The sequence below is a fragment of the Danio rerio genome, chromosome 8 (assembly GCF_052040795.2).
Source record: "Danio rerio strain M-AB ecotype USA chromosome 8, GRCz13ab, whole genome shotgun sequence".
In the NCBI taxonomy this organism is placed as follows: domain Eukaryota; kingdom Metazoa; phylum Chordata; class Actinopteri; order Cypriniformes; family Danionidae; genus Danio; species Danio rerio.
The window spans coordinates 30,966,279-30,988,803 of NC_141028.1; the positions used below are offsets into that span (position 1 = coordinate 30,966,279).

The 22,525-nt window shown below is 35.3% G+C and overlaps 1 protein-coding gene across 11 annotated transcripts in view; it reads left to right on the forward strand.

Moving 5' to 3' along the window:
* The window catches only part of ccser1 (coiled-coil serine-rich protein 1), a 149,096-nt gene that overhangs the window by 47,313 nt on the left and 79,258 nt on the right, over window positions 1-22,525 (forward strand). For 10 of the 11 annotated variants that reach the window (XM_087264857.1, XM_087264864.1, XM_087264854.1 and 7 more), the window contains exons 6-7: window positions 511-652; window positions 13,773-13,850. In XM_087264857.1, coding sequence (XP_087120983.1) covers window positions 511-652; window positions 13,773-13,850 — 220 coding nt within the window. Of the gene's footprint in view, window positions 1-510; window positions 1,236-1,559; window positions 1,819-13,772; window positions 13,851-22,525 lie in introns of those variants that run through there. The other variant, XR_015498065.1, reaches the window with a different exon arrangement.

Here is a 22,525-nt window from a genome sequence, read left to right on the forward strand (position 1 = left end):
TTTAAAAAGACCTTCTCTTCTTTTTTCAATTGAGATTTACATCAAACATCAAATTAAAAAAATCAAAACACTTTGTGACCTTTAAACTCTCTACAACATGTATAAAAATATCAGTAGCCTACATCACTTACAGTGTTATAATGTAATTTTCACCAACAAAGGCAGATTGTAAGGATAAGATGGTCACCTTACCATTTTGTAGTAGAGGAAAAACCCTCCTTACTGTATACCTACGTTTAAAAAAATTTAGTCCAGTGAAGACACGTTTCTAATAATAATAAAAAAAAGTTTAAGCTAAAAATGAAGTTATTTGCATTTAAATTCCAGTTTGATTCCCCATCAGACGAGAATGTGATTTGATATCGATATTGCATTAAATGCTTATAAATTGCATTGTGCACACACTCATTTGCCAGTATATGCAGAAAATCTATTTTTCTTTTGAATTACTAGTGTCAAACCCCCAAAAATCTTGCTCACAGAGTGTTTGTTTTGTTCTAATTGTTCCAGGGAGCAGCGGCCAATGTCTCTCTGTCTGTCCCGTGATGATGAAGCTGTGCCCGGGTTGGAAGCGCTGCCGTTCAGGCTGATGCAGCAGGACTGCACAGCGGTAAAGACTCTTCTGCTGCGGTTACGTCGGACGCTGCAGGAGGTAATGTTCCACCCTGACAGCTGATTCATGAAGCTGCTATGGCCTTCATCACGGGTGCATTAGAACAGGTAGAAGAGCTCTTCATGCCCTGCCAGTTTCGTGCCTCATCATTCAGAGAGAGCACCAGGAAGGAGATCACACTTTCAAGAGACACATGCAGTCTGTATGTAGACCTTGGTTAGAGTCGACAGCGTACTTAATGCAACACGAAAACATGAAAACGAGGATGTGAGAGGTAGAAAAGCATGCTGTTGATCTGTTCAGTCTGTAAAAGCTTACATAGAGATTGTAGTTCTGTGCAAGTTTAATAAATTCTAGAAACCCAAACAACTAGCACCAATGAAAACCAACTGTGTTTCAGGTACACAAGTTCTAAAGAAAATTAAAAATTAATAAATAAATGATCTTAAATAATACAAATACATTTTTTTAACAATTATATAAGAATGTCAGTGAAATGGAGGCGACTTGAATGGTTTATGAACACAATTAAGCGCACAGCATGTCATATTATCTGATTATTGTAGGAAATAATTCCAAAAGGTAATTGACTGCAAAGCCACATAAAACAAAAGCAAAAACTGCAAAAATGCTTTTCTATACTTAGATTTTTTGTCTTGTTTCTAGTCCAAATATCTGAAAATTCCTAAATCAAGAAGAATTTTCTAGATAAGCAAAACATTGTCTTGTTATAAGAAATAATATGCCAATATTAAGTGAGTTTTTCAAGCAAAATAATCTTGCGTCAAAAGAAAAAACAAGATTAATTTACTTACCCCATTGGCAGATTATTTTGCTTGTTTTAAGGAAAAACTCACTTAATATTGGCATTTTATTTCTCAAAACAAGACAATATGTTATAGTATTCTTGATATAAGAACATTTAGATATTTAGACTAGAAACAAGACAAAAAATCTAAGCAAGAAAAGCATGTCGAGATCAGTGCCTAGAATCAGCTGACGTGATGCAAAGCAGGAAGACCTAGCTGTCCACAGTTGTTACAAAGGTTAATATTAGCTATTTACACCAAATCTTTTTTTGTAATAGGCTGTAAACACATTTTTTTGTTGTTGTAAAGTTGACCAATTTACCGTTAGAGTTAATAGAAATTTGCTCTATTTTGGAGCCAGTACTAGAGTAGTTTCGATAAATTGCAGTTTCAGTTACTGTACTGTACTGTATTGGTTTCACAAAGATGAGCGGGAAGTTGCCGCTTGATACTGCTTTAAGAAAAGCATCTTATTTTTTTAAAGTGTTTACAAAACAAATGTTATTGCATTTTCATTAGTATACCAGCATTTTTAAATAAAAGTCCTCAATTTACTTTTGAATTCATTTGATTACATTTTGTGTATAAGAATTCAGGAAAATCATGCGATTTTTATTCATGTTTAATTGTTTTTAGCATTTGATAATGTTAGTCTTGACATTAACTAATACATTAATAAAGGCATAGTCCACAGAAAAAGAAAACCTGATGTCAATTTACTCACCCTTTACTCAAAAGGTAGGCAACTTTTATATATATATATATATATATATATATATATATATATATATATATATATATATATATATATATATATATATATATATATATATATTATCTATAATAGAACGTCTAAACTTTAAAGGTTTTTATTTTTTATTTATTTTGCTGAAATTTTTTTGTTCTTCTAAATATATACTGTAGCATACAAATAGTTACTGGTTCTTAAAGAGCCAAACATACACTGTCAAAACTATCTCAATGAAACACTGAGCTGTGACATGACAAGATTGCTTTTTGAGTTGTCTATGAATATTGAAAAAATCTGCTCAACTTTCTATTATTGAACACAACAGAAGATGTATAATATATATATATATATATATATATATATATATATATATATATATATATATATATATATATATATATATATATATACATATATATATATATATATATATATATATATACATATATATATATATATACATATATATATATACATATATATATATATATACATATATATATATATATATACATATATATATATACATATATATATATATATACATATATATATATATATATACATATATATATATATATATATATATATATATATATATATATATATATATATAGATATATAGATATATAAATATATATATATATATATATATATATATATATATATATATATATATATATATATATATATATATATATATATATATATATATATATATATAGAGAGAGAGAGAGAGAGACTTTGACACACACTTTATTAAAACATCTAAAACCAAAAATTACATTTCACCTCACACAAAGTCACACTGAAGAATGTTCAGGAGACAAAATAGGTGGAAAAACAAAAATCTAAATATATACATAAATAAAATAAAAAATATATATAATAATAAGCTATACACAAAAATAAATAATTACACAAAAAATTAATCATTTATCACCAATTAAATATTATTTTCCCATCCTCACAAATTGACACTAAGGCCCCATTAACACACCATTTGAACTCAAACTCAAGCAAGTTATTTGTCATTTGAAAGAATCGATGTTCTGTTCTTATTCTGGATTCCACCAAAGCTAAGAAAAGTTGAAGAAGATTTACATTTCGCCCCTCAGCAGCTAGTCTACATGATTTCCAGATGGCTAATTTAGCTTGTCCAATTGTGAAATTTGCTACCGTACACTTTTGTCTGTGCACTCTTGAGTATTTGCACCCAAAAACAAAGAGTGTTTTGGTAAAAACAAAACCTAAGTTCAGTAGTATGACTTTTAATAAAGTGAATAATGGATCCAATCTGAAGCACTCAGTAAAAGCATGAACAACAGATTCCGGCAAGGAACAGAAGTTGCATGACGGGGAAACGTTTGGGTTGAATTTAGAAGTGTGAGAATTAGTGGGCAATGCACAATGTAATAATCTCCACTGCAAATCTCCAGATCGTTTAGGCAGAGGACCTTTATAAAAAAGCCTCCAAGAGGGAGGAAGTTCAGCAGGGATGGTTAAAAATCTTCTCCACTTTGTATCAGCTCTGTCTTTGATCTGCTCAAAATAAGCTATTTTAACACAAATCTGATAGAGATCTCTCTTTCCTGCCACCTGAAAGTCAATTTCTTGTAAGTTATTAAATTTCAGAAGTTTTTCTTTCCAATCATCGTCAACACAGCACTTGGGAGACACAAATAACTTAGGAAAAGGTACTTTAGAAGGACCTCCAGACAAGAAACAGTTGACAAACAGAAGAAGTGTAGAGGGAAAAGCGGCTTTCACCCCACCAATGAGCTGCTTTACCATTCTAACAGATCTGAAGCCGGCCTGACTGCAAATGTCAACCTCTGACTTCCAAGTTTTAGTTGAAGTATTTATCAAGTCAGAAACTTTGATCAATTTCTTCTCCATAAAAGTTTTAACAATTGTATTGTATGTGCTAACATTTACTTCTAAAAGTGAGTTATTAAAAAGTGGTTCTTCAAGACCAAAATGATTGTTTTCATGTCTAATCAGTTTAAACCCTTTCCAAATGTTTAGCACAGAAGCATAAAATTTTAAATCAGTTGAAAAATGTCCATCATAAGAAGACAACAGAAACAGATGTCTATCAAGGCCAAAACCACCAAAAGACCTGAGCAGAGCCCGACCAAAAGACACCCAAGGTCTAGCATCTACAGAGTAGAGTAGGTTTTGGACTGCATTTAGCCTCATAGCTTTAACCTTAGCTACCAAATCAATTACTCCTTGGCCCCCCTCATTAACTGGCAAGTAAAGGATTGCAGGGGGAAGCCAATGGTATCCATCCCAAAAAAAATCTACAAAAATCTTCTGTAGTCGCTGCAGCAAGTCTTTTGGTGGTTCAAGTACATTTAAGCGGTGCCACAACATAGAAGCTGCCAAGTTGTTAATTATAAGCACTCTTCCTCTATAAGATAATTGTGGGAGAATCCATTTCCACCTTTGCAAACGTCCAACAACTTTTTCAAAAATACCATCCCAGTTCCTCTGAATATAATGATCAGTCCCAAGAAAAACACCTAGCACTTTAAACCCTTCCCGACTCCACAAACAGTTCTGGGGGAGTACTGGATGGTCTCTATCGTCCCATTCTCCTATCAAATAGGAAGCACACTTTTCCCAATTAATTCGAGAGGAGGAGGCTTTTTGATAAACCTCCAGAGTAGCACTCAGGTCCTTGACATCCTGAGTTGATCTGATGATAACAGTCACATCATCTGCATAAGCAGCGAGTTTGGTTGTTGCTAGTTCCAAGGGGGATGAGCAAACTGTTGATATGCCACTCAACTTACTTCTTAGTGCAATCAGTAAAGGTTCAATTGAAATGGCATACAGAATTCCTGAGAGGCCACACCCCTGTCGTATGCCTCTACTCACTCTGAAGGGTCTTGTTAAAGTGCCATTAATTTTTAGCATACTGTGTATGTCCGTGTACAAGAGTCTTATATGGGCAATAATAGATGGCCCGAAACCAAATGCCTTAAGGCACTTAAACAGAAATTCATGATCTACCCGATCAAATGCTTTCTCTTGGTCCAAAGAAAGAAAACCAACATCGAGATTGTGTAATTTAGCAAAAGAAATTAAGTCCCGAATTAAAAAAATGTTATCAAAAATAGACCTTCTTGGAATGCAGTATGATTGATCTGCATGGATTATTGAGGAAATGTAAAGTTTAATCCTGTTCGTAAGACACTTTGAAAGTATCTTGTAATCAACTCCTAGTAGGGAGACTGGACGCCAGCATCTGATGTCTTCAAGATCACCTTTTTTTGGTAAAAGAGTGACTACAGCTCTGCGAAGGCTCATAGGAAGTGTGCCCCTTTTTAAGCTCTCTATAAAAACAGCAAACAAATCTTCTCCGATAATCGGCCAAAACTGTTTGTAAAATTCTGTATTAAGTCCATCTAGTCCTGGAGTTTTGCCAGAAGACATCTCCTGAACAGCTGTAGAGAGTTCATCAAAAGTCAATAATTTATCCATCATGGATTTCTCTTGATCTGAAAAATGTGGTAAATCCTGAAGGAGAACATCAGCCATTTCTTCATTGCATGGTTCAGCACTGTACAATTCCTCATAAAAGGACAAAGCGTGTGAAATGATTCCATGAGCATCAATAATCCTTTTTCCATCTGGACGTTTTAAACAGCTTAAAATCTTCTTATCTACAACCTTCTTCTCCATGCCGAAAAAAAAAGATGTAGGGGCATCCATATTATTAAAAGTCGTAAATCTTGCACGGACAAGTTTTTCTTGAGCTTTTTCTTTCAATAAATTCCGCAAAAGAAATTTGTTACGCTCCAAAGTCTCCACAGAATCAACAATGTCACCTTCAAAATTAAGTTGAAGAATTTCCTGCTCAAGCTGTGCCATCTCATTGGCTAGAGAGTTTTTAAAATAACCAGTGTACTGCTGGCAAAACATTTTGATTTGAATTTTGCCAATGTCCCACCATTGACTCAGGGACTTATATTGTGTTTTTTTCTCTCTCCAGATCTCCCAGAAATAAGTGAAAGAGTGCACAAAGTTGTGATCTAATAATAATCTGCTATTAAACTTCCAATATGCATGTTTAGAAGTGCTCTCTGCAGTGGTGATATCTGTAGATATGAAGTGATGATCAGATAAAGCAGTAGGAACTATACAACTCTTATAGAAGTGGCTTCTTTTACTTTTTTGAACATAAATTCTATCTAACCTAGCTCCAGAAACCATGTTGCGGTTTACTTTCATCCATGTATATTGTCTAGTCTGGGGAAAAGATTCTCTCCAAACATCAACAAGGCTATGATGAATAATCAAGGACTGAAGTACATCTGCTGATTTACTGTGAGGTTCTTCATGGTTTCGATCTAATGTATGATTCAAAGTGCAGTTAAAATCACCAGCTAGTACAATGGTCCTGTCAAAAGGTATGTGACTTAAAGCTATTTTAAGTTTTTCAAAAAAAGAGACACGATCTGACCCAATATTGGGTGCATAAACGTTAACAAAGGAGAAATCAATTCCGTGAATAGTCACATCAACTCTTAACAAGCGACCAGAAACTATATCAAAAACACTACAGGGTTGTTCTTTATAATTAGGTGCCAGCAATATAGCCACTCCTGCACTAACACTCGTGCCATGACTTAAAATCACCTGCCCTTTCCATTCATTCAACCACTGTATTTGATTGTTAGCATCTGTATGTGTTTCCTGCAGAAAAACCACACCAGCACTCTTCATCATAATATAATCAAAAAGACTAGCCCTTTTCATAGCATCACAACCTCCATTAATATTTAATGAGCTGAGTCTCAAAGGTGCCATGAAAATAAGTATAAAAAGGGCCTTCAATAATACCAATCCATTAGAATAAGACCTCCATAACCAAGACATGCTCATTTTAATCTTGTCCGTTTAAAGTACTTCTAACATTACCCATGAGTTTTCTCAAACGATATCTTTTAGGTTTGTCAAGTTCATATATAGATGCTTTTCTCATTGCCATTGTAACAGACAGCAGAAACAGTTTTAAATCAGGAAAATAAGATTCTATTTTGGGTTTGCGAAGTCCTTTTGTAAAGTCAAGAAAGTTGTTAATCTGCTGAACTGAATAAAGTTTAGTCTTACCTCCAGAAGTAGGCCGTAAATCCATCATTTTTGGTTCCATTAATGTTGCAACATCCTCATCTTCCTTGTCAGAACAATCCATTTGTACATTTAAATCCGCAAAGTCTTGAGATGAAATATCATCTTGACTTTGATCCAATGTATCATTTATATCACTCTCAGTTTTATCCGCGTCGGTTTGTTTATCAAAACAAAGTGGATCGATCTCAGACGCTTTTTCCAAGCAAATCTGTTCCAGGCTCGTTTCTGCCTGCGGTACAGCATTACTCGGTCCGGCCACCTCCTCAGGAGCCCCTTCCAGGCCGTCTTTAGAGGCGACTAGCACCGGGTTATCGGGCAGGTCGCCCGGCACCTCATTCGCCTCACCCGGTCGGGGTTCTGAAGCCCCGGCCGCCGAAACAACCTCTGTACCGAGCGCCTCCTCGCTGTTCTCCGCATCTGCAGTCGGAGCCGCAGGAGCGGCCACAGGTCTGTCTCGATTTGGACAACTTTGTCTAACGTGATTAAAACCGCCGCAGACAAAACACTTCATAGAATCTGAGGTGATAAAAATTGTATAATCTTTACCATCAATACTTAGTTTCACTGACAGATTTAGTGGATCATTCGGAGAATTCAAAATCATAAAGGTCTGACGCCGAAAAGACATCACATGTTTAATGTCAGGGTTTTTGCATCCAAGTGGAATCATTTTGATGGGACTTACTATTTTACCATACTTCTGGAGTATTTGATCTAGTTTTTCGTTTTTAACAAACGGAGGTACGTTTGATAAAACAACTTTCTTGGATGGACTTGACAAAGGCAAAACCGGTACGAATGCATCTTTGATTATCAGCCCCGATTCAATTAGGTTATCTACCATTTGACTTTCACTCAGAAAGAACACGATTGCCTTATTCATACGGGAGGCTGATTTGATATTAGTACCACCGATCGCCAAACTAACAGCGATGAGACAGTCCTCCACTGAAACCTGGGCGTCAGGTATACATTTACACCCATGTTTGAGTGTTAAACGCGAGAAATCTCTCGCATCTGAACTCATCCTCCTCCTCGCTCACTGACCGATGTCAGGGATCAGAAAAGGAGGGAAAAAACAACAACTCTAATCTAGCTCTATAATTTAGAAGGGAAGGGATAGTAAAGAAACAGAAATTTTCACTCTCACAGAGAGGTACTCTCACCCGAATCTGTCCACACACTCCCAGCATGCACTCGCACAGAGAGAGAGAGAGAGAGAGAGAGAGAGAGAGAGAGAGAGAGAGAGAGACTGAGTAAATAGTGAGTACATTTTCATTTTTTGGGTGAATTATTACTTTAACATTAAACGAATTCGAATGACAGTATTACAGGAATGTTTCAACAGTATTTCAGTAATATTAAAATAACAGTCTTTTTTTGGTTGTAACATGCACTTCTTTTGGTTACTTAAAAGTAATCACAATACTATAAACGTTGTTTGTTTTATCCGTTGCTCTTAATAATAGTCATTCTCCCCTAGGTTAATTGACCAGAACCCTTACATTTCCATTTCATTTTCCTCCCAGTAGAAGCTGCATGATCTGTTTTACATTCCTTTACAATAACAGTCACTTTCTTCAGTGAAGGTCCAAAGAACGGAGCACAACAGAGGAGCATGAATATTGAAGAGGAAGTTCTTTGGCCTCTTTACTCACTCTTCTCATTAACATGCAAATTAGCCATCTTCCTCCAGCGTTTGTAAACTGTGAAGCAAGAATCACAATGACTTCTGCTTTTGCAGTGGCTTGACCAATGATTGTACACGTTGCCCTTTTCTTTCTTTCTTTCTTTCTTTCTTTCTTTCTTTCTTTCTTTCTTTCTTTCTTTCTTTCTTTCTTTCTTTCTTTCTTTCTTTCTTTCTTTCTTATTTATTTATATGGGGATGGTTAGGAGACCATGATGGACAGACGCCAGTGGGAAAATTTGGCCAGGATGCTGGGGCGTATTCATTTAGGTGTAAATGATTAAAGAGCCCATATTATGTGTTTTTGAAAATGCCCTTCCGTGTAGTGTGTAACACAGCTCTAAGTGAAGTGAAATATCCAGCTAAGGCTTAAATCTGTAAGTGTACAGTGTTTAAAACTGTTGATTCATCTATAAAAGAGTCGACTCATAGTGCTTCAAATGAGTTGTCTGTATAACGAGTCATTCAGTGTTTTGCGATGACATATCTACGAAACACAAGTAGTTGCGCGCGCAAACCTGGGAGATTTGAAACCTGCGTTTACTTAACATGTTTACTTTTCCAAAATAAGTTTCTCAAAATAAAATAAATTGTGTTCATCGCAGAATTTATTTTTTTGTTTTTTTACCCAGGCATTTGAATAGAATGTATTTTAGAGCAGTAATCACAATACCTTAAAACCATGATATTTTTATCCAAGGTTATCGCACCATCAGAATCTTATACCAGCCCATGCTTAGTGTGAATACAAGAGTGTATGGATGTTTCCCAGTGCTGGGTTGCCGCTGGAAGGGCATCCACTGCTTAAAACATATGCTGGATAAGTTAGCGGTTCATTCCGTTTTGGTGACTCCTATTAAATAAAGGGATTAAGCCAAAGGAAATTGAATGAGTGAATAAAGTTTAACTAGTTTTTTCTTTTTTCAATGTGATTTTTAACCTCTACTGAACCTTTAAGAATAAAAAAAAACATTTACAGGCAAAATCAAAATCAAAATTAATGTCCGTGGACACACTGAGGTCTTATGAAATGAAACAATTCAAATGATGTTGAATTTAATGGTTTTCATACCTTTGAACACGATGTACTGAAGGGCCTGTTTGCATTCAGAACCTGGCAAGACATCCTTGGTGGATTAAACTGGCTTTTTGTTGAATTTTTTTTCTTGTGCGTCCTGCCTGGTACATTTACATAACTATTGCATTTCCCACCAGCAAAAACAGTTCAGATGTAGCCATGTGAATATATAACCATGTTGATAATTGCTTCATATTCAGAGCAGAGATTTTAGTTTTAATATTGAACAGTATGAATTCAGACATAACTGTTTTGCAGTTTTAGATCAACATTTTGGCTCTACTTGTAATGTTTTGTCGTTTAGCAGTTTTTTTTCACCGAATCAAATTAGTGAAACATTTGTCTTGTCTTTGCTTTTATACCTTCTTGATTACCTCAATATGTTTGCACTTTTCATCACAGTTTTCTTGTCTTCGCCATGCGCTAAAAATGCAGCTGTAGAAAACACATTAATCAAAAGTAGCACATGGCAGACCAGTCTTTGAATCCTTTAGTAATTATGGAGGATGAAACGCTACTTAAAATTCATTCACGTTTGCTGTGGAACATTTACCAAAATGACATTGTAATGCTTGTGATATTGTACCTTGTTTAAAATTTATAGACCCGTTCAAACTACTTGATTATGGTCTTCTCATTTTCTAGGTATTTTTTATTTCTTGTCAGTGGAGTAAGTGCGTATGATGGCCCACTTCTACACACAGCCATAAATTGGCTCCTTTAAAATGTTTTTTTTATTTTTTTATCTTTTATTCATTCATTTTTCTTCAGCTTAGTCCCTTTATTCATCAGGGGTCACCTCAGAGGAATTCTTCACCAACTTATCCAGCATATGTTTTACATAGCGGATGCCCTTTCAGCTGCAGCCCTGTACTGAGAAACATCCATACACGCTCATTCACACTCATTCCCTAGTTAATTCAATTCACCTATATCGCATGTGTTTGGACTGTGGGGGAAACCGGAGCACCCAGAAGAAGAGCTATCCACTGAGTAACCATGTCGCCTTTTATTTTATTTTATTTTATTTTGGCAACGCAGTGGTGCAGTAGGTAGTGCTGTCGCCTCACAGCTAGAAGATCGAGCCTCGGCTGGGTCAGTTGAAGTTTCTGTGTGGAGTTTGCTCCCAAAGTTCGCGTGGGTTGTCCATAGTGTATGAGTGTGAATGAATATGTATGGATGTTTCCCAGAGATGGGTTGCAGCTGAAAGGGCATCCGCTGCAAAAAAAACATATGCTATATAAGTTGGCGGTTCATTCCACTATGGCAACCCCAGATTAATAAAGGGACTAAGCCGAAAAGAAAATGAATGAATGGATTTTCTTTTTCTCTTCTCTTCTCTTCTCTTCTCTTCTCTTCTCTTCTCTTCTCTTCTCTTCTCTTCTCTTCTCTTCTCTTCTTTTTTCTCTTTTCTTCTCTTCTTTTTTCTCTTTTCTTTTCTTTTCTTTTCTTTTTTCTTTTCTTTTCTTTTCTCTCTTTTCTTTTCTCTCTTTTCTTTTTTCTCTTTTCTTTACTTTTCTTTTTTTTCTTTTCTTTTTTCTTTTTTCTTTTCTTTTCTCTCCTTTTCTTTTCTTTTCTCTTTTCTTTTCTTTTCTTTTCTCTCTTCTTTTCTTTTCTTTTTTCTTTACTTTTCATTTCTCTTTTGTTTTCTATTTTTCTCTTTCTTTTTCTTTTTCTTTTTCTTTTGTTTTCTTTTATTTCAAGTTTGTTTTATTTTATTTTATTACAGGTTTATTTTATTTAGATTTCTTACAAGTTTGTTTAATTTTATTTTTTTACAAGTTTGTTTTATTCTGTCACTTTGTCTCCCACACGGTTGTTATTATTAAAATATGTTTGATTTGTTACTTCAACTTAGTGTTTTTTGTTTGGGTGATTGTTGCTTTTATGTCATTTTTAAAATATTTTTTATGGATATGTATGTAAATATAACAGAAAATTATTATTATTCTGTTTTATTTGTTAGGTTTAAGTTGTTTTTGTTTTGTTTTGCATTGCTTTGCTATGCTATACTTTCTTTTTTTTGCTTTTGAATCAGAGAATGTTTTTTGTATTTTTCTTTGTGTTGTGGTTGTTTTACTTGTCTTTTTTTTTTTTTTAGCTTTGATTTTTGTTTTAGAAAATAGCATTTCTATGGAGATGCATATCACAAAGCTTTTATTTAATCCCTTAAAGTTAATTTGATTTAGTTTTGTTAAAAATGTGAAGATTCCTTTTTTCACCCTCTTTAACAGTGAAGCTTCTTTTTATTCAGCAAAAATGTCTGCAAACCATATTATTGCACAATAGGTTGCCGGCATGCTGCTGTACTCCGACTAAAGTGCTTGGCGTCTCTGTCAGTGTCTCTGCGTCTGCAGCTCTACTTCTCACATTATTATGAGACAGATGCTGCAGTAACGTGGTGAAGGAGAGAAGGGTTTTAGGCTGGAGCTCAGAGACAGTCCTGTCTACTCCCCTGTTTAAATGCTATAATTAAATCATAATGGAAAACTACCCGATTTCCCAGTGAGTTTTAGAGCAATAATAGTTTAGTGTAGAATAGATAAAAAGCTACATATTATTATTATTATTATTATTATTATTTCTGTTGTTGTTGTTGTTGTTGTTAGAAAACTAGTTGATTTTTATTATTACAATTTTATACATATACATTTTAACCATGCATGTCAGTTTGAATAGAATAAATAAGTTAATGTTTTAGAAATAGCTCTGCGCTAAAAATTGACAGTTTTATATCGTGAATTAGCTGATTAGTTACATTTACAGTTTGTGTGTGGAATTTGTAAAACAATATTTTTATTAACGTTGAGTTATTTAATTATCATTAAGTGCTTTACTTTAATCATTTGAATGAATTTTTTTTTATTGTTGTTGTTTAAAATTTTTATTGTTAAATATTTTTTATATAATACATTTTCATTAATTAATTAATTGGTTTTTGCTGTTTTTAAATATATATTTATATTTCACTTAGCATTTCAGGTAACATAATTATTTGCTGATTTATTTATTTATTTATTTATTTTATTTTATTTTTTTCTGTATTGTCTTAGTTTGTTTAATAGTTATACTTACCCCATGTGTAGATTAGAAACACTATAATCAAACATTATACACATGAATAATGATGTAAATATAATCAATCATTTAAATAGATTGAATTATTTTACACCAAGGTAGGTTTTGAGCCAAAAGGTTTGCCCTTTACCACTAGTAATGAAAAATAGCATAAAAAATACTTTTCTTGAGTAATGGTCATTATTTCCTATATTACTGTACATGTAAGTAACCTTATAGATTGATGCAACAACATAGGAGATACAGTTACAGAGGAGTGTGGTGCAGAGATTATACATGTGCCAGTATTCAGTAATACAATATATTGCATTAACAGGTCTGCAAGTGTTTTACTTGTAATTAAGAAGACAACACTGAAGTTACTCTGTCTTTTCAAAATGTTTTGGATCTTTTTAATTTACATTGATAAACAGCATGTCGTGATAAAAGATTTAAAATATTTATCTGTCAATAATATTGACAGTCACATGGCCAGTCCGTTTAAGATACAGTTCAATATCAGGGCCAACTAATTCAACTTAATGATCGTAATATTATTTACAGTCTTTTTGAAAAGTTCATTCTTTTTGATGTCATCATTTAGTAAGATGCCTCGTCTCTTCTTCTTTCAGAGCACTGAGATCAGCCCTGCCAGCAGTCTTCACTCTTTACCCATAAGCCCCTGCAGTGAAAAATCACTTCCCTTTAAGGTAATTGTACAGTGTTATAATAATGTTTCTCTTCTATTAATAACATGAACGAGCACCTTCTGTGCTGCTGAGGTGTCTTTGCTGGGTCACGCTTTGATTAAAAAAAAAAAAAAAAAGCCCTTTCATTTTTTCATATTAGATGATTTTAGAGCCATAGATCAGACATAACCACAGCACTAAATGATTGAATTTAAGTCTCTCTATTATGGAGTCGTCCTACTCTATTGCACAGTTTTGTCAGTTTTGTTTTAGCTTGTGTTGTCTAGTCTTGTTTTGTTGTCTACTCCTCTATTCTTCTCTCAAAATAAAACTCTGCTCTTTTTATTCCGACTTTTTTCACTGATCGAATCTGAGTCGTAACAACGTTGATGAGATTTAGCTACATGCCATATAATCTTATGGAAACAGCCTAGGACTGTCATTGTGAAAGCTTTATGATTTCTTATTGGGAGCTTTTTGCTTGGTAGAAGGGATTTTGTTTTCTCATCAGGACTGACAACCGCTGAAAAATACTGCGAAGTGGAAACGAGGTCTGCGTCTTTCTCTGTCCTCCTTACTGACCTACATGGAGAGCTAACAGAAGCCGTGGATGCGGCATCAGGTCACGTGACTCTCCGGCTCAACCGAAGCCTAGCGCCACGCAGCGGGAGAAGTAGACGCTCAGAATAGGAGCCCATGCATCCTGACATTGTGTTCAGCTGACAGGAGAGGGGTGGGACTCGTCCTGATTCATCCTAGTAAAAAAAAAAAGAAAAAAAAAATTCCGATTTTAAAAATAAAGCCCTAGAACCCACCTGAGACGGAACCGTGTCACTTCTCGTCCTACTTTTAACAGAAAACTTCTCTCACCAAACATTTGTTATCCTCACCTTCTTAATAATTGGAGCCTGCGGAAAGAGTTCTCCTGCGGCTAGAGTGTGCCGTCGGTTTGGGGAATAATGGAGCCGCTTTCCTTGCATCCTGGGACTGGGGTACCAAACTCATTCGTCCTGGTGTCCCTGTCATCAGTGCATTAATAACACCTTGTTAAGTGGGTGTAGGTGCGTCCAGCACTCTGAGGGCGTCCTTTTGGAAGTTTATAACATCACAAACATCCTTATACAGGAATAACCGAGGACATCTATCACATTTACTTCTTTTATGCGCCCCTTCAAAGTACATCGGTGAAATGTTCTGCGCTTCTCTAATCTTGTGCCATTCTCGGTAATGAAACTGCCAGGTGTGGATGCCTGAAATGCATAAAAAATATCTTTTGTGTTTTTTTGTTCTTTCTCTTCAGACGTTTTATGGCATAGTGCTATCAGACAATTTGGGGTCAGTAAGATATTTTTTTTTTGTTTTTGAATGAAGTCACTTATAATCACAATGCCTGCATCTATACGGTCAAGACTACTGTGATGTTGTGAAATATTATTAGCATTTGAAATAACCTTTTTTTTGTAGATGTTTTGAAATATGGCTTGTTACTCTGTTGGAAAAAGTCTGAGTTTGAAGAATCACATGGGGTTGTTTGCTGTTTTGGTGCTAATAATATATTTATTCTTATTATCAGTGATAAACTGCTGTATATAATTTTGTGGAAGCTGGTGATACATTTTTTTTCATGATTTTTTAAAAGATAATTTATTTAAAATATAAATACCGTTTATAAAGCTATAAATATCTTCTACTTTAGCTACTTGCTAAATCTATGCATGTACTGACTTGGAAAAATAAAACATCTCAGTTTGACCCTTAGCCATATGTTTGATTACCAGCCGACATATTAACTCTATTTGCCATTTTGTCTCACACAAATAATACACATGGATGCATACACACATAGGCTTGTCACATTATCTATTTTTTGTTGTGCGATATATTGCATCAAAATGTATTGCTATAAGTGAAATCACTGTCATTTTAAGACTATTTTTTGTGACTAATTATATAACGCCGGAATGGCAATATAATATTATCGCAAGTACACTCGTCCACAAGAACACTTCACAATAAGAATATTTAATTTAAATGTAGCCATTTTAACAATTTAATAAATAGGCATTAGAATCTGAATGTGAAAATGTGTATCCTAAATAAATAATAATAAATGTTAACAAAAAAGTGTAATGTACAAAAAGTAACAGAGGCTGCAATATCTGGTACCTGATCTTTTTTTTAGTTATCAGATAACTACATGAAAATATACTAAACTAATTTATATTTACTGCTATAGTGTTTTTTTTAACCGTACCGACACTAAATCCTCCAATAGAAGTAGAGATGTTGCAAAATCAGTTAAAATGTTGCTAGATTTGGTTTTCATGGGTGATTTTTATGGCATCACCAAACATTTTTGAGGTCATGTGTCCCTGTTGTGCGATAAGTTGATATTTTGGTTATTGTGACAGGCCTACACACACACACACACACACACACACACACACACACACACACACACACACACACACACACACACACTGTATGATTTTATTTCTAGTTAGTTTTCTCTCGCTGACAGGTTTTGTCAAAAATTTGCTGACAAATGCCTGAAATCGAAACCAAATCGGGGCTTATTCAGGTGAATGACAGTCATGTAGTGTATATTATCAAAAATCTGAGAGAATCAATGATGTGTCTCTGACGAAATATTTGGCATGCTAAATATCTGGAGCTGCGATAAAAAATCTTGCTGTGTTAAAAGAGTTTTGTGATGGCCTACAGCTAATAATAGAGCAACATACAGGACAGCGGGAAGTGCAATATCGTCATCGGTTTCAGTAAATGCTTCTTGGTCTTTTTGGAAGAAATAGAGAAACTTTTTTTTTTAAATGCACTTGTCTTTTTGATCTTTCATCTGAGCTGTACCACAATATTGTACCATATCCAGTTTGATCAGTTCTTACATGAGTTTAGTTGTAAAACATAGTTTGTGAGCCAGACAGAGTTGTCAGCGGAATTTTATTTGATTTTTTTCTTCCATATAGTAAGTCACGCAGTGTCTAATTTCCTATCTCCAATCCAACACAGCAAGAACTGAAATCTACCCCATGTAGTTATGCAGTGTGAAAATAACTTACAGTTGGTTTGACGTTGTAAATTTAGGGACTGAATCTTAAGTTACAAACGACTATAGTGTACATGTTTCTAACTTCAAAAGCTTCTGACAAGGGTCACAAAAATAACAGAGATCTGATGACACTGTATTAGTTACTGCATTATCTACTGTTTACTTAAAAAAAGCAAACCAAACCTAATGATGTGGTTATTTAAAAAAGCAAATATCCAATACACTCTCGGCCACTTGAGTTGGTACACCTGTCCAACTGATCGTTAAGGCTAATTTCTAATCAGCCAATCAGATGGCTGAAACTCAATCCATTTAGGCATGTAGACATGGGCTGTTTCTCAATTCCAAGAACGCAGAGAACGGACTTGTGTTCTTGTGGAGAGCGGTCTTGCCAGGTGTTCTCGGAAGAACGAACTCAGGAGACCGCGAGGGCAGAGAACGCGTCTTTTGAGAATTGAGATGCTGCGTTCTTCCTGATGGTCACATGACCTTCACGTGTTTTAAATGGTAAATTATTTAAACATTACAGCCTTCATACAACGATTTATTGTTTTTCCCCTTTTCAAAATATATACTTTGCATAAAACATTATAAATATATGTTGCACAATATAAATAAAACAGATTTTAATACGAATTTCAGCAAACAAACACCCTTAATGTGTTTATTCCTTTATTAAGATGTCCATGGTAATGTTTACTTTCACTGTTTCATTTAGGGAAACTCCTGAGGCAAATAATTCATATCTATGAACTTTAATAATAAATCTAGATAAAATGCAGCGCTTCCCACCTTCAGTCGCAATGACTTCTGGGACTTCCAGAGCAAGTTTGGCGCTCAAGTCTGCATCGGTGCGTCCTCGATATCAAGAACACATCCGGAAAGTTTCACGTGTCCTCCGTACTTGCGGTCTTGAGTATTGGAACTGAACTTAGGCAGCTGATGATGACGTTTCACGAGAACACGAGGACGCAAGACCGCTGAAGACTGCATATTGAGAAACAGCCATGGTCAAGACAATCTGCTGCAGTTCAAACTGAGCATTAAAATGGAGAAGAAAGGTGATTTAAGTGACTTTGAACATTGGCTCGTCTGAGTATTACAGAAACTGCTGATCTACTGGGATTTTCACACACAACCATTTTTAGGGTTTACAGAGAATGGTCTGAAAAAGAGAAAGTATCCAGTGAGCGGCAGTTCTATGAGCGCAAATGCCTTGTTAATCCCAGAGGTCAGAGGAAAATGGCCAGACTTGTTTCAGCTGATGAAAAGGCAAAGTAACTCAAATAAACACTCGTTACAATTGAGGAATCCAGAAGAGCATCTCTGAACCCACAACATGTCCAACCTTGATGTGGATAGGCTACAGCAGCAGAAGACCATACTGGGTGCCACTCCTGTCAGCTAAGAACAGGAAACTGAGACTACATTTGCATGGTAGGGTCAGAATTTAGCGTCAACAACATGAAAGTATGGATCCACCCTGCCTTGTATCAGTGGTTCAGGCGGGTGGTGGTGTAATGATGTGGGGGATATTTTCTTGACACACTTTGGGCCCATTAATACCAACTTAGTATTGCGTCAACGTCACAGCCTTCCTGAGTATTGTTGCTGACCATGTCCATCCCTTCATGACCACAGTGTACCCATATTCTGATAGCTACTTCCAGCAGGATAACGCTGCCTGTCATAAAGTGTGAATAATCTCAGACTGCTTTTTTAAAAATGACAATGAGTTGTATTCAAATGGTCTCTACAGTCCCCAGATCCTGAATCCAATATAGAGCACCTTTGGGATGTGGTGGAACGGGAGATTCTCATCATGGATGTGCAGTCGACAAATCTGCAGCAACTGTGTGATGATATCATGTCAATATTGACCAAAATCTTTGAGGAATATTTTCAGTACCTTGTTGAATCTATGCCACAAAGGATTAAGGCAGTTCTGATTGCAAAATGGAGATCCAACCCCGCACTAGTAAGGTGTACCTAATAAATTGGCTGATGAGTGTATATCAATAAGTTCTACCACCAGGATACTTGCGGGTTTAGATGAGACTGTTAAACAGAAAGCTTACCTCTTTTTTTGTGACTGCTTTATTTATTTGATTACATCGATTGCTTCAGCGTTAAGTGTTACCTTTTATGATATAGAGCGTTCTCATTTATTAGATCCTTCGTCCTCCTCTTGCCCGATGAATTTAATCTAGGACAGACAGATGGAGGAGCCACTCGAACGCAGCTTTACAGCACGGGGTAAAGACCCAGCTCTCTGTCCTGAGTGTTGTGTATCTGTGTCTGTTTGTGCCTGTGCAACTGTGACCAAATGCCTCTCTGGAGGTCCTCCATGGCACTGCACAGATAAAGTGCCTCTTGTTAAACCTCTATAATTAAGATATAATTAAATATTCCCCACAGGCAGGGATTTGGAGGAGGTTGCATTCTGCCTTTTGGCTCCGTGCATCACTCAGGACTTGACCTTTTTTGTTTTTTTTTTAATTGTTGTTATAAATAATTAATTTTTAAATAATTATTTTATGAGCACTAAATGTTGTTTTAAGACTGTAAGATTTACTTGAAAGAAAACAATACATTTATTCGGCAAGGATTGCATTAACTTGATTGAGTTTGAAAATATATAAATTTAGAAATGAACAGGATGATTTTTAATTAAATTCTGTTCTTTGTTAAGTTTATTCATTCATTCATTTTCTTGTCGGTTTAGTCCCTTTATTAATCCGGGGTCGCCACAGCGGAATGAACCGCCAACTTATCCAGCAGGTTTTTACGCAGTGGATGGCCTTCCAGCTGCAACCTATCTCTGGGAAATGTGAAGTTTATTTATAAACTAATTTCAAGAGGATCACGTGCTTATGATTGTTTGCAGCTCGTCTAGCATTATTCAGATCCACTATAAATACCCTAAGTACCATATAATAGCAATCTTTGTTTTGAAGAATCCCCTCTTCCACCCCAACTCCTCCTCCTTTCCTAGATGGGTGGCATGATGGCCCAGTGTTTAGCACTGTTGCCTCATAGCAACAACGTCACTGGTTCTAATCCTTACCAAGCCAGCCAACATTTCTGTGCGGAGTTTACACATTCTCTCCATGCTCACGTGGGTTCTACCCGTGTTCCCTGGTTTCCTCCCACCATCCAAAAACATGCAACTTAAGTTAATGGACTAATCTAAATCTAAACCATAGACATGCACCTAGTAAATGGTTATCTATTAAGAGCAATCATCTGTTTATTAGCTACTACAGCAGGGGAGTTCTCAAGATCTACCTGAACTCAAACTCCCCTCTCGCCTTGCAAACAGGAGGGAGCCCCAGCCTCGGGAATTTTATGAGCTCAGGGCTCTCTCCCGGGACAGCATGCCAAACAAGCTCTATAATCAATCATCAGCTAAGTGTGAACTCTTGAAATATCTTTAGGGTTTACAGAGAATGATCAGAAAAAGAGAAAATATCTAGTGAGTGGCAGTTCTGTGGGTGCAAGTGCTTTGTTGATGTCAGAGGTTAGAGGAGAATGGCCAGACTGGTTGGAACTGATAGAAAGTAACTCAAAAAAGCACTCGTTACAACCAAGGTATGTAAAAGAGCATCTCTGAACACACAACTTGTCCAACCTTGAGGTGGATGGGCTACAGCAGCAGAAGACCACACTGGGTGCCACTCCTGTCAGCTAAGAACAGAAAACTGAGGCTACAATTTGCAAAGGCTCATCAAAATTGGACAATAGAAGATTGAAAAAACGTTGCCTGGTCGATTTCTGCTGCGACATTTGGATGCTAGGGGCAGAATTTGGCGTCAGCAACATGAAAGTATGGATTAAGCCTGCCTTCCATCAATGGTTTAGACTGGTAGTGGTGGTGTAATGGTGTGGGGGATATTTTCTTGGCACACTTTGTGCCCATTAGTACCAAAATCTCTGAGCAATATTTCCAGTAGCTTGTTGAATCTATTCCACAAAGATTGAGGCAGTTCTGAAGGCAAAAGTGGGTCTAACCCGGTACTAGTAAGGTGTACCTAATAAAATAGTGAGTGTATAAACATTTACTGTCATGATGTTTTTGTCATATAGTTTTTACAGTGCAGATTCCACAAAAATTGTACCTGTTTATTCCCACACTCTCTTTTCTTATTTCTTTTAAGTCTTTGGGCAAGATAACAAACTTTTAATTGGAAATTAAAAAAAAAAGATTGTGTGATAAAATGTGTCCTTGTCACATGACCAGATCAGTTCACTTGGATGCTAAATATAGGCAAATTTCAATGGAATTTTAAAATCTGCTGTTTCCCATCATTTCCATAGACCGTAAGCATCTCCTCTGTGTTAAAAGATACATGGTTCTAATAGGTCTAATATCTAACAGGTTAAGCAGCACAGTTGTTTTCAGCACATAAGTGTACACTTGTAAGTCAAATGTTAGTTTTAAATGCCTCAACAACAAAAGAAAAAGGAAAAAAAAGAAACATTTCTAGGAACTCGTTGATTTAAGAAGCGAATGCTGTTTCATGCACTGAAAACAGCACAATAGAAAGCTGACTGTATGTAACCAGGACAGAGATAGAAGTGAACAACAAGAGGACAAGTACATCAGAGTCTCTAGTTTGGGAAACAAACCCCTCTCTAGTGCTCGGCTGGGTGCTTCATTAAACAGCATTCACCAAACACCAGCTTCTGTAGTAGCAGTCAAGACAAGATTCTGCTCAGATGCTGCTGGCCTTTAGGCAGAGTTTCAAAGAAAAAAAGATACATTTAAAATCTGGCGAATCAGTCGAAAAAAGAATGGGCAAAATAACAAAGATTGAATGGTAAAAGGCTTCAATGATTATGTTCTGTTGGAAGAAAGAAAGGTTTGAAACTTCACCTAAATCTCATAATAGACTGACTCAGAATGTAAAAGGTCTGCAGATGCAGCAAATAGATGATTCTTTGAAGACTAGGGGAATCAAGATGCAGTCTTATACCTCGATGTGTTTTGTTGATGTATTTTTAATGGAAGACCCTTGAAATACTTGAGATTGTTTTTTTCTCAGATCATTTTCTTTTTACAGAGATTCAAGCAATACAAATGTTTTGGATAAATCTTTACAGCAGAGGTGCCCAAACTTTTTCTTATTAAGGGCCAAAAATCAACCTTGATTGAGGCTAGTGGGTCGAAAGTAAATATAGTTACCATGGGTAATATTCAAATTTTTTGAATAATATTTTAAAAAAAAATATATTTTAAAAACTTGAAAACATTGCTTTACATTAACTAATACAGCATATACATATACATATACATATATATATATATATATATATGTATATGTATATGTATATGTTATATATATGTATATGCTATATATATAATATATATATATATATTATATATTATATATATTATATATATATATATATAATTTTATAATGAACTTATTACAAGAAAAACAAAAATATAAATATATAACAGAATGAAGTTACATTAGTTTTTGACTTGATTTGCTCACCAATGTCTTCTGCATAGTCCTTTGTCTGCCAAGTGACATTGTTCACATTTAAAAAAATTGCATTTATTTACAACATTTTATAGAAACATTTCATTTCAGTTTGCTTTTTGTAACTCTCTTCTCAG